The following is a 13,625-nucleotide window of genomic DNA, read 5'->3' as shown; positions in this document are numbered from 1 at the left end:
AAAGCCATGTTGAAATTTATAACCTATCTTCTTGAGGGTGGACTTAGAAACACCAAGAGAAAAGGAATTTACATCTAGTTTTAAGCAAAGCTTTTCCAAAAACAATAACATTCATCATATAATATTCATCATATTCATAGCATCTACTACAGTGAGAAAGACTAAATACCAACTAAAGCGAGAAGTTTAACTCACATTCATGAGTTTACTCTTAGCAAAAATCCAAAATAAAATTATATTGAACAAAATTTTGGGTTGCCATGTTCTGGCTCAAATAAATGAAATCTAAATCTATTTACTGCCTGAATTCCTTAGTAAAGACACAGAAAAATGAATGTTCCTTAGGTATCAGATCCATAATCTTAAAAATATGTCAAAAATTTGCTGCATGCCCTTTAGAAGTACAACTTGAAGCTCATGTGAAATGCAATACAACTATAGACCGATATCTTGCCTGAAGCAGATCAATGTAACACTGCTTTTATGAGAGCCTGGACTGGTGCTTAACTGGCGACATCTCTACCTTAGAGCCCAAAATCATTTAGTTGTGACCTCTGGTTTAACGGTCCAACTGCTATCTGATTGTTTGGAGGGTGGAAGAGGTACGGCATCTGCATTTCCTGGTGCCGAGAGCAGGCTCTGGCCAGTGCTTTCACTGGCTGCATTTCTGATGGGAGAAAAGTCTGGAGATTGAATCTAAAGTATGGCTTGAAGAAAAGCAAGTAAAGCAGACATCCATAAATCAGAACAGTTTGAGCATGAGAAATGGGTTGCACAAACTCTGGACAGCTGAGGTATGTTAGAAGGGAATTTCTACAAGGATATCAATGAAAAGTTGGTTAAACAGTGAACTAGAAGCATTTTATGATGTTATAACTGAATCTGAAGTGGGGGAGATCTTCACTGGCTGCACTGGAATACGTGATTGTCGCATATTCTCCACCATACCTCAAGCTGTTGACCAAAGCATATAGCGGGAGGTGAAGCTGCAGTGCAGTGATAAATCACCTTTGTACAACTTGCCAGAGCTGCTCAGTAAATGTGACAGGTGGAAAGCACTTCCCTCAAATCCTACCCAAAGCCTGACCAACCAGCTCTAATTTAGAGTCAAGCCCTGACTCTGAGACCAGAGGACACTGTCCTGGCCAGATTTAACCTTGGTGAGAGAGAGGATAGTGGGCATGGAGTCCCAGAACCTGAGAAACACTGGTTCCAGAACTGAAAGTATGAACAAAACAATGTTGAGAACCCTTTCTCTGGCAAAAAAAGGCATGTAAAACACATAGAATAAGCAGTAAAAAGTCTTTCTATTATATGTCCACAAGACCTCAGACATTCTCCAGAAAACGATGTTTTCATCAACATGTTAGACACTATCAGGTAGTTCAGTCACATCCTTAATTTGGCACATAACTGTTCAATATTCAAAGGGAAGAATAACAAAAAATACAACTATTATCAGCTGGGGTTCTCTACTATTTATGAATGTCAACCTCTTCCCTTGAATCAGTAGTAATATTCAACAATACAAATGTAAACTACAAAGGAAATTGTTCTGGAGAATTCTCACTTGTGTACAGATGGGATTAAAGTGAGAAACAACTGAAAGAAGCATAATCTGCTCAGAGTTTCTGTAGAAAATTACAACAATTAAACACTGCTATATTAAAACTTTTCAGACATATGTGAGTAAGGGTCAGGTGTAGGAGAAACGAAAACTGCCCAAAACTGATTAAATTGAATGTCATGACCCCTATGAATCCTCATCTGTCATTACTCAGGAATAAATTTCAGGATTACTGTATTTACCACCTTCATCTGAAGAGTATGTGATGATTAAAATATTTCATTGATGTCTTGAACAGCCTTCTGCACACATTTAAGCCTCCATTGAAGAGGTCAACAGGAAAATGAAAAATGCCTTATGCTTGACGGAGGAGAAAGATTTCAACAAACTCCTTAATCACACAGTATTTGTAGAAATGTAGCTTCAATTATGTTCAGCTTTTCCCTTCCTCTGAGTTACATGTTTGTTCTCAGACACTGAAAGAAAAAAGACTAAAGTTTTACCTATAAAGTCAGCAAAAATACTTTGAGGTGAGGTTCTGAAAGAAACAAGAATTAATCTTGGCACTGTTATGCTGAAATACTGTTACACTGTCTCCTAGTGCCATTAAGGAATTCTGTTCCTTATCTTTTTTTCCAGCCAGGATGAACAATTAAGACAAAATTATTTTTTTTATTCTTCTCATTTAATGTTAATTCAATCCATTACAGTAATTTATTCCTGAAAGCATAAATAACTTTATTAACTGCACCATCATTCAGCACATGTTCACGTTTACCAGCACACTTTGAGGTAAGCAAGTAGTAGCACATGTGCTTAGCAAGTGACTGAACATGGAAAGAACAGAACAGCTCATGGTTAGAAGAACAACCCTGATGAAATTGCTTGATGGCACTCCACAGGATTTCCACAGAGCTTACCATATAAGTTCTGCCATTCAGCTTTCCTCTGCTTGGAAAGGAAGCTAAGGGAAATACAGAGAAAAGTACCAAACAGTCCTGAAACCCAGAAAACAACACTACCTAAACCCCTCATATTTACCTAGCCCAAACCTTCATCTCTAAGTCCAATTGAAGCTGAGTAATTTCTTACAAAATCTTCTTTTGAAGCTTTGATAAATTCCTTGATCTATTACTTGTCATCAGAGTGGATCTCGTGAGCAAAGTGGATATTCTTGACAGGAGAACTGCCAAAGCCTCAACTCTGGACCTGAGGAGAGCTGACCTCAGACTTCTCAGGGAATTACTTATTAAGGTTTCCTGGGAAACTGTTTTTGAAAGTGCTGCGATCCATCAGTGCTTGTCACTTTTTAAACATCATCTCCTAATAATGGCACAGAAGCAGGCAATTCCCAAATGTCAGAACTCAAGCAGGTGAAGTAGAAAGCTGTCTTGGTTGGACAGGAATCTTCCCTTGGAAAAAGGGCAAAAAGAAGGTGTATGGCCAGCAGCAGCAAGGGCAGGTGACATGGGAAAAGTACAGAGATGCTGCTGTCCACTGAAGGGAAAAAAATGTTGTGGCAAAGGCTCAGCTGAGCAGAGCTGTGGATGGACAATAAAAAGAGTTTCTTCAAATATATTAACGGCAATTGACCCACTACAGGACAAGGATGGTCTCCTCACAGGAGAGGAACAAGGCAGAGGTGTTTAACACATTCATTGCCTCTTGTCTTCAACATGGATGCTGGACCAAGGGACTGATCTGATTTTAAGCAAAAAATTATTGTGGTCCTTCCACAGGCAAGAATGCTTAATAAATTTTGACAGTTAACAGTTTTTATATGTCTTATTCGTGTGTTAACTTACTTATTTGTGTATTAACTTTTCTTATCCTAACACTAAACAGCATCCAGGCACATCTTGGGATAGTTAGGTACCTTGTGAAAGCTAAAATAGCATTTTACTTGGAAGTCATATTCTGTTGAAAAATTTGAGAACAAAACAATCAGAGAATGAAAATGAAGCTGTGCAGTGAGTTGCCTGAAATCTTTCATGATGTAAATCATGAAGTGTAAACTGAACTTTCATATAAAGTTTACAAACATCTTGTTCAAAATATTGTTTTTCTTTGTCTAGAGTACATGTAAAATGTAAATTCCTAACTAGTAATGTAAAATGCAGTCCAAAGTGACTATTGATAAGCATGTACTTTAAAAAGTACATTTGAGTTAGATCTTGTTTCCTACAGTTACAGAAGGAGAAAAAAGAACCACACTTGTCTTCAGTCTTAAGCGCATATAGAAATTTTGTTACAGGATGTCTAGAAAATTCAAATGTCCATCAAAGGTGTACTGCATGAACATAAAATAGGACTAGATTCTGTGAAATATAAATTTTTTTTCAGATCGCTTTTGCTGCTGCAAGACTTAATAGTAGAAACATCCTATATTTCTAAGACTGCTCTGTACTGCTACATAATTTCTCTACTTTTAGATGTGTGAGAAAAAGAAAAGTCATTACAGACAAGTAAGAGCACCTTTTTATCTAGTTCTTGGAATGCAGAGGAGAATTAGAGCTTTCATGCTCTCAGTTCACCCAAGGGAAGGCCAGCTCTGAATCTGGAATATGTAACACATAGAGAAATGTCTTATAATGAGAGCTAATAATGACAGTAGCACTGGTGGTCCTGAGAAAGCTCAGATTTTACTTAGTTCTCCCAGTAGAGAGAAAATGAAACAGAAGGGCTCTTCAAGAGGATTCTCCTTTATAAATACAGTACCAGAAATTCCTCTTACAGTTTTTGGAGCAATTTGGTTACAAAAGCTATTCCCAAACCGCTGCTGCGCATTGCCAAAACAAATTATCAGCTCATACTATGAATGTAGATATAAATACCTGCCCTCACCTGCTGCTCAGAGACTCTCATCAAACTGCCAGCACTGAAATTCTTTTCTCCTGACCTTATACTTATTTGGATGCCTGCTCTGGGACACCTTTCTCAGAAACAAGTCCGTGGAGACCCAAGAGCTAAAGAAAGTTTTGAAGATGTTAAACAGTTTTGTGAAACAGAAAAACAAGGGCTGACAATGCCCTACCTCCAAGGACCTTAGATGACATTAATCATGTTCTGAGATGACATTAATCACATTCTGTCTGCCAGTTTCTAGAGTTGTAATCAGTTGTGGGCCCAATTCAGGCTCTCCTCACATCTGACTACTGATCCAAAGAATTTGTGGGCTTTAATTTCACTATTATGTCTGGGAATAACTAGGGAAAATTTTTTGTTTCTTTGACATAAAATTATTATAAAGTATGGGAAATGTCATCAAATTATATGTACTTTACTGTATATTCAAATATTGTAGTTGGTTAGGGACTGAAATGTATCCTAAATCTCCAGAGAATAGTGGAAAAGAAAAATTTAACTCCCCTAAAATTACAACCCATTCTAAATTTTTGCCATTATTTTACAAATTAGACCAGTAAAATAATTTTCTTTTTTAGTTTGGAAAATGGGAACATTGCTTTCAAACCATTACGCAATCTGGTAAGGTTAGAACTGAAAATAAAAGGAGATAGATCAGAGTCCAAGCTATAGACAAGCAAAAAGAATCAGAAGGAACTGTGGAATTAAGGTAGTGCAAGATATTTCCAGTTAGATTGATAAAGTACAGTGATAAAGTACAATCTGTGTAAAGTTACACAGATTTGGAATTTAGTTGGAGAAAGCTCAATAGAATTAGAAAATACACCACCAAAATCTGGGCTATATATTTTTCTGCTTCACAGTAAATAAAAAGGATAATTTTTATAATAACAGGTGAACGATTTATGTAGAAACTAAATTCAAGTAACCTGTAGTCATGACTACTTCATATTCAAATGAAGTAGCTTTATACCAAGCTCCTAAACCAATCTACATATTCTACTGTATTTCCACCATTTTTCTGAAAAATATGGAAGGAATTGTATAATGTACCAGAAAGGAGAGAGAAAAAATTAAATGTGTAGATTTCTTTGTTTTAAAATACTATAATGATAAACCTTTTGTATTATTGTATAATGAAAATGAAAGTTGTCTCTTGTGTGGAACTTTATTTTAGATATATCTGAGAATATGTTCAGGTACCAATGAATAAAAGAAACTTCACAATCTGTTGTATATAATTAAGGTAATTACATGGACAGATTCAATCTTCTGAAATAAATATTAATTCTTCTTTATAGGTTTGGTTTTGTTTGGGGTTGTTTGTTGAGGGTCCTTGTTTAGTTGTTTGATTGTTTTTTGTTAAGCTTTTGTTGCTGTTTCAGGGCTAATTGTTTCTTTTTGTTGGATTTCAGGATTGTTTTTATTTCTTTCTCTTCCCAGAACTGGTTTTAAAATGCTTTAGAAATACTACTTTATTCATTTCACATCCTGTTCTCTCAGTCAATTCTCAATGCTGGCTGTTTTAAATGAAGCAATAAATGCTTTGTTATTTGATTAGTTCTGCATAAAGAGATTTTTTTCCTCTTTTCAGTAGATCACATTATGCACTGAAGCATAAAATTTTATTATTCTTGTAATTATATATAAGTTACAAAAACTGCCAAAGTTATTTCTATTTATGTGTCTGTAAACTTTTATAGATCTAATTATAACAGTGAAAGAGTGATAGAAGCAATATCCTTTGGCCTTTAGAGTATACTCTAGAGTCTTTAGCTGTATTTCAAATGAAAATATTTTTGTCAAATCTGATTTCCTGATTACTCTATTACTTTTCATATATTTATTTTAATTATATTGCTGATCAAAATCTATGTATTTTAAATGTTTTTTGTTAAGGAAAATTTTTTACTAAAATGACTTAAAAATTGGTATGGAACAAACAAAAAACCAAAACCCATCATCTAAAAAAAAAATCCCAAAGAACAGAGAAACATCAAGACAGTATTCTTTATCGTTTACTTTTAAAAGACAAGGTTGACAACTCATGAGTTGAGTTAAGAAAATTTTCCAGTGAAATGAAGGTATTCAAAGTGATATAAGCTAGGAAAAACTATGAATAATAGGACAAGATTTTCGTGAAAATGAACGTGCCTAATGGGGCTGTACTCTGCGCTAATTATTAACTAAAAAACCTTTCTGATATCAGCTGCCATTGCAGGACATTCTTATAATCCCTGTAACATCCAGCCCCCACAGGTGTGCCAGTTATTTTATATAACTGTAATGGAGATAAACAGACACAATTTAGCAAATTAATTGAACCTTGAGTGACTGACAATGAAATGTGATGTTATTGAGTTACACAGAATAACACAGTCCATCTTTCACAGGTTCTGGAATCCTATCACTACCACTCCTAAAGAGTGACACAGCACAGTACAGAAACAGTTCCAGGAACACAAAGGCCCAACGTTTAAGAAGGACAAAGCAATCAAGGTTTTAGGATTCATCAGAAAAGAGAGAAAAAAGAACCATTTTGTTACAGTATCATTCCTCTGGTCATCTGTTTCCTAAATGCTCTACACAGAACTGATTTTACAGTCCCAAAAGAGTATAATGGATTTTTTTAAAAGTCAGAAAAAGGAAAACATAGGGAATAGTTTCCATGTAAGCAATAAGTTGAAACTCCTTCAGTGTATAATGTTGCTTAAGGATGATTGCATAGAGAACAATATGAAGTAGGTGTGTTTGGCTGTTCACCATTTTCAGTAAAAAGAGGGTAAAAACAGTTGCTTTCTCTGCAAGTGGCAGAGCTGTTCAATTTGCTACAAGAAACAAGAAGGGGCCTATTCTTCTGAATGTATTTCTAGGTGAACTAGGCTCTATACAGAAGGCAAATACATTAAGGTTTGTTACATATCCAAGACCACATTTGGTTTGTAGGGTTTCCTAAAAAGGAAATATTAGGAACATTAAGAGGAAGTATCATATATGTTCATCCTCTCACTGACAGCAGTAGAGAGGATATCAAGTGAAATGGACCTTGATGTGATCCTCTGTTAATATTCCTATGTTCTCAAAGTTCTCAAAGACATGTTCCACACTTTGGTGAATTGCTTTTAATTTGCTGAAAATAACTGTCTCCTCTACAAAACTGAAGTCAGCATATACCAGTTCCCTAGTCTCTGGAATAACTTTTCTTTATTGTAGCCTGCTAATCTGATCAGGCAGCCCTTGGCAGCTGTTGTATTCCCAGGTGAATGGAAGGAGACATGAGCAGAAACTCTGATAGAGGGATCTGCAATTTTTATAGTCAGTAACAACACTGCAGGAGGGAAGGGAGAGAAAGAAGATAGGAAAACCAAGTTTAGAGATCATGGAAATTACTGTCAAATCCATGCTGTCTCTTTTGTAAACAACTGTAAGTATAAAATATTATTAATGCGTAATTATTCCACCATTAACCTCCAAGGCTGCAATGAGGCAGCCTAACTCACCATGGTATTTACCACAGGCTGCAGGGGAATCTCCTGGTCCTTATTCCCTTACCTTGGTGCCAGCAAAGCTCCTTCTCTTGCATATTCTCACTCCTCTCTCTGGCTGCAAATGCTTTTGTGCAACAACTTTTCCCTTTCTTTAATCTGTTATCACAGGGATGCTGCCACCACTGCTGGCGGGCTCAGCCCTGGCCTGCTGGGCCCATCCTGGAGCCAGCTGGAATTGTCCAACATGAGAGAAACTTCTGTGACCTTCTCACAGAAGTCACCCCTGTAGCTCCCTGCCACCAAAACCTTGCCAGACAAACTAAATACAACAAACCAGAAACAACTGCAACTTTCACAAGGTTCAGTGTGGCCAGGGTCTCTTCCTGGGCTGACGTGGATACAGGCAGCCTTTTGCACAAGGCAGAACCTAACTCAAAAATCTTACCACACTGCACAGACACAGGAACAGGCACAAATAGCATTGTTAGAACAAAATCGTCTTTGCATTTTCCTCCACACAGTACCATTGTGACACAGAGCAAAAATTGATGTTCATACAATGAAAATTTGATAAGGGCCAGCCTAAAATTATGTTTATTGTTTCTCAGGCCCAGCAATTTCAGCGGCTCTCAGTGGCTTTGCAGTTCAGCATTGTTGTTGCTAAGCAGCACATTGAGAACAATCTACAGTATCCTGTAGTTTACAGGGAATTACAATGCCAGCTTTCAAAATTATTTTTTCTAGCGGTGCAGTGTTTACTTCCTGCCTTTAAACATTACTGCATGTTTGGCAGAAAGAAACAGCCACCTTAGAATATATTTTTTGTTCATGTGCAGAATTTCAAGGTGTTTATATAGAATCAAGGATAGATTCTTCTGAACGGTGGGTCAGTGTCACAGATGGGAACATTTAGTGATTCTGTTCAATTTCATTTTTACACTGCATTCATTGCCATATGACTCCATGCACAGAAATAACAAGCAGAGACTCCTTAGTATACTTGTCTCACACAGTGATATGGCTCAATAAGACTCAGAAGAATCTCCTTTGGTATGTGCATTACAAATATTACCTAAAACAAATAAAAAACTGAAAAGGAATTTATCAGAGTAGATCTCAAAAACTATGAGTTTATGTCTTAAAGAAATATTTTTACTTTCTTAGTAAATATATTCCCTCGCTGGAGACAAGAAGGAGACAGATCTTTGCTGCATGATCTTCTTTATCCTCAGAAACTTTCAAAAAATTGAACAATGGGTATAAGTGTTTTACTTTTGGTTAAACTTTCCTTTGTTTCTACATATAAGCAGATAACCCTAGGGCTGCTGATTTTTGCAGCTGATCCTCATGGCCATTTTAGCTAGTTCTATTTTAAAAAGTTGCATTACAGAGCACTTTTCACAACATCCAGCATGCATTTTGCTACAGTTCAGAGCATTTCTATGGGCAGAAGCAGACTCACTTACAAGCAGTGATGCAAACAGACACCACTGCTAAGAAGCAGCTGTAAGTTAAATCCCTCAGTGGGTCATGTAAATTCTTATCCTAGACAAGTAAAATTTGTCAATGTAAAAAATATGGTTTGTTGTAAGGATGAATTTAAACCATTGCCCTAAAGTGTTGTGAACTTCTGAAATTCACAAAGTACATCTTATATGAGCTACACCAAGAAATCAGTCTCTGGGGGCTCTTTCCTGAGATTTTAGTATCTTTTTTATTATGAAACATAAAAGTGTTTTGGAACATCTTTTACCATCAAAGCCAAAGCTTTTAAAGCTTCTAACATTGCCACAGGGACTTGCATCTCCCATTAAGAGGATAGAGTCTGAATACAACAAAAATAAAGAATCAGAAATCTTGGCTAGTGTTCCTCCTGAGGTAACGTTCATATAAAGCTGAACTTCAAAATACAAATCTCATTTGTAATAAATTTCCATGACTGACTTGACAGAAGTAGGAAGCCAACAGTATTAGAACTGGCACCTTATCAGAGAGATGTCTGGAAAATTTTGCCCATATCTTTCCTGTTTATCTTGTGCTCAAATTTCAGTGCAATTTCTTGGGTTTGGTGTAGTCTCATCAGTGTTATTTCCCAATGCCTGAGCAGTGCTTAATGACATCCTAGAGGGGAAGACTATTCATTAGCAGCAGTAACAAAGCAAAGTTGCTCACATAAATTAATGATCCATTCTTGTGGTAGTCCTTGACACTGGGAAATATTAACTTTGTTTTATTGATCAGAAAGACAGAGACGTGAGATAAAATTACTTTCTGCAGCCATGCAGGAAATTTGTAGTAGACCCAGGAACAAAATGCATCTCCTAAATTCCACTTCAGGGGGTTACATTTCAGTAGCTCTGTGATAAATGTGGAAGGAGGAAAAAGATGAGTCCTGTTCTGTCAAAAAGTGTCTCTCCTTCATCATTTGTGTCCAAGCAAATACTGCTAACCTAGAGCAGCACTGCTTTCATGAGTAGCTCTTACCTTGGGGTTATTGGGATCCATCCCCATCCAAACCATATAATTTCTGGTAAATGTTTTCTGAGTTTTATTTCCCTAGTGCAGTAAGTGAGGATGGTGCAAATAATTGCACTGATGTGGGCACCATACCACACAGGCAGAAGATGGATATGGTGCCTAACCAGTATTAGTAGCAATTCCTACTAGCCAAAAACCATTTAAGCCTGCTGGCCTTATTGCAAACTGTCCCACTCAGTTCTTTATTCTACAATACCTCTATTTTACAACTTTTGATAAATAAATCCTACTGAATTAAGCAGGATATTGGCTAAGTGTACATGGCTGGACAAGAAGCTTTGCAGATTCACAACAGTTGACTCAATACCCAAACAACTATTTCATAAAATGACTTTATTAGAATTTCATGGGCTGCCTAAAAGTGTTAAAATTTCTGAATTTCTTTAGCAAGACACGTATACTATTTCTCTTTTGAAGGAGAGACAAAGAAATGAAAATAATGCTGCTATTCCTTCTTTCCAAACATACATAGACTGTCCATAACTGGAACATACCTGTTGGAGGTACCTTTGTGGGTTCTGCTGGTAAAAACTCCTGGGATGGTAAGCACTCCCTGGAAAATGTGAGGTCATCAAGTGCTATACCATCTTTGGGACCTTCTCCAGCTATCCCTTCAAAGACAACTTGAAAATCTTCATCTCCATCTCCAGACAGGGTCAGTGCCTTGCGCTGCCAGAAATTTCCCTGGTTTCCAGTAAGATTAAGGAGAGTTTTTTCATGTTTCAACGTAGTTCTCTGGTAGATAATCAATGATCCAATATGAGCTCCATACATATGATAATAGAAAATTATCTGTAGGCAAAAACAAGAGCATAAAGTATGCAATAGGTGACTTCAGTCAAATTCTGCTATTGTATTGACTCTAATTCTTAAACTGAACATTACTAATAGCATTCAGGGTAATCATTAATTTTACTGATAGAAAAATAATTTAATCAAAAGGCAACAGAACAACCTATTATTTGCAATTCTTTAACTATTCCATAAGCCAAACTTCAAAACCAGCATTAACATATTCAGCAGCAGATCTTGCATTCCTTTTAATGACTCTTGCATTTAAATGTGAAAGAACTAAAATATTTTTAAGGAAACAGAGGAATTGAGTAGTGCCATTTACAATATAGGAAGCAACTTCAGTTTACTGAAAAATTTTCTGGTTAAAAATGTGTTTATGTAGGCTATAGAATGTGCAAATAGAAAATAATCCAATCAGTAATGGGAGCAAAACTTTTACATGGACATATGCAAAAATAACCCCAAAGAAACCTAAAATATATAAATCCAATCTGTACTTAGATTACAAAACGGTAAAATTTATTTATTTATTTTTAGTAAAAATTAGGAAATTTTTAAATACAAAAGACCAAATACATACATAAAAAGATCACTGTGAAAATTCATCACATTTAACTGCACTCTCTTGTTTCTGAAAGTCTTTTATATAGACAAAATATTTTTATTCATTTATGTCCCTTTATAGTTACTGTTCTTTAATTGTCTTCTGTGCATAAAACTCATCCAGTTGAAGATCCCATACTAAATCTGTTGTAATATTATGAAGCATTTTCTTGTCAAATAACACATAGGAAGGAGTAAAATACTTCAGGGGACTCTCTGATCTTATGAGATGAGGTTTCAGATCTTGGCATAATTTTTTTCCATTCATACAATTTCCTATACCAATAATTGCACTTTGGATATTTGTCTATGTGTAAGTTTCACAACTGCTCAAAACCTGCAAAAAGTAAAATATTATAAATATGACTGACTGCTTCAGACCACATCATGAATGTCAAGAGTTTGGTCTGCACAAGGTGCATAAACCTGTTTGTTTTTGTAAATAATTTTCTATGTGATAAAAGCAACAGTTTCCCATAGTTAAGCACTAAATAGTGCTTCCCATAGTTCAAGCACTTAATTGCCTTTAATGTGTGATACGTAACAGTACAGATGTCAACATGTCATTCTCAGCTATTCTGCATTTCTTTATGTATTTTTTATACTTCATAGAAGTCAAAAAGTGGAAAAGTTGATTTTAGAGCATAAAACCAGGTAATGCAGAGAAAGAGATACTCATAAATACGATGCTAGGAGCAAAAGGTCGATCTCCATGTTTGTGCAAGCAGAATATTTTTAGTATATGTATTTTAGGCAATACAAAAATTAATGTGATTCCAATTTTGAAGATATTTTTATAATGGCTAGGTTAAAATTATTCTACTGAATATCATAATTATTCAAGTTTTCTTTTGAATCACAAATCAAGTTCTTTATGTTTAATACTTCCTGACTTTCTTAAGTCAGGAAAGATAAAGAATTCATAGACTTTTCGAAGAGAAGTATTTCAGTAAAATGAACTGGTTAGAAATCTCAAACATAAGCAGAACTCTTTCCAAGTTACGGATAAACTGCTCAGGAATATTCCTCAGGAACAGTATGAGATAAATGAAACTAGAGGCTGACGACTGGACATTTTGCAGAGAGGTCACCTGCATAGCCAATAAACTGTTTAGGACCATTTCAGTCTAAGAACACCTTCATTTGATGAACATAGTTCTGTGATCACACAAACAGCTAATTTCAAAAGCTTTTTTAAAAATGGCCTCATAAAATTATCCTTTTGAGGGACCAACTTATTAGATGTATAAAGGTAAACTTGTAGTTTCAAAATAAGGCTTAGCTAAAGTTTTTGGGACAGTATATTTTTAGCAAAGACTATAAAAGATGTATCAAAACCAGGAAACTTTTTATTCCAGGTTTGCAAAGAAATATTCAAGCTGAAGTCACCAGAATGTGCTGCAAAATTTTGGAAGAACAAGGCTTACACTTCTCCATTTTCTAGAGAAGAGCTGGTAACAAAGCCTTCTGTTACACATCCTTCCTTTAGCAGTTATATTCTTTTAAAAGCAATTCTTATTGCACTTACACACACTTTCTCCATAAAATCAGAAACCATTAAATAGTTGTTTGTTACTTTGGATGAGTTGCATAAGACATTGTAAATCAGACACTGCATTTACTGGCAGCTTCATCTGAAGCTCATGGAGTACTCATTTACTTCCAGAATAACTCTTCTCCTGCAGCAAGATTTTTATTATGGTTAAAATTAAATAAGATCTGATCCTGACTTCTCTACAAAAGGATGTTTGGTTTTTTTTCTCAAGAAT

At 35.7% G+C, this 13,625-nt stretch overlaps 1 protein-coding gene across 1 annotated transcript in view; it reads right to left on the bottom strand.

Moving 5' to 3' along the window:
• MALRD1 (MAM and LDL receptor class A domain containing 1) overlaps positions 1-13,625 on the bottom strand; it is a 271,411-nt gene that overhangs the window by 120,530 nt on the left and 137,256 nt on the right. The window contains exon 26 of the mRNA XM_014312109.1: positions 10,953-11,257. Coding sequence (XP_014167584.1) covers positions 10,953-11,257 — 305 coding nt within the window. The remainder of the gene's footprint in view (positions 1-10,952; positions 11,258-13,625) is intronic.

This window comes from Geospiza fortis, unplaced genomic scaffold (genome assembly GCF_000277835.1).
Source record: "Geospiza fortis unplaced genomic scaffold, GeoFor_1.0 scaffold138, whole genome shotgun sequence".
Classification (NCBI taxonomy): Eukaryota; Metazoa; Chordata; class Aves; order Passeriformes; family Thraupidae; genus Geospiza; species Geospiza fortis.
This window is presented reverse-complemented; position numbering and strand designations above follow the sequence as displayed.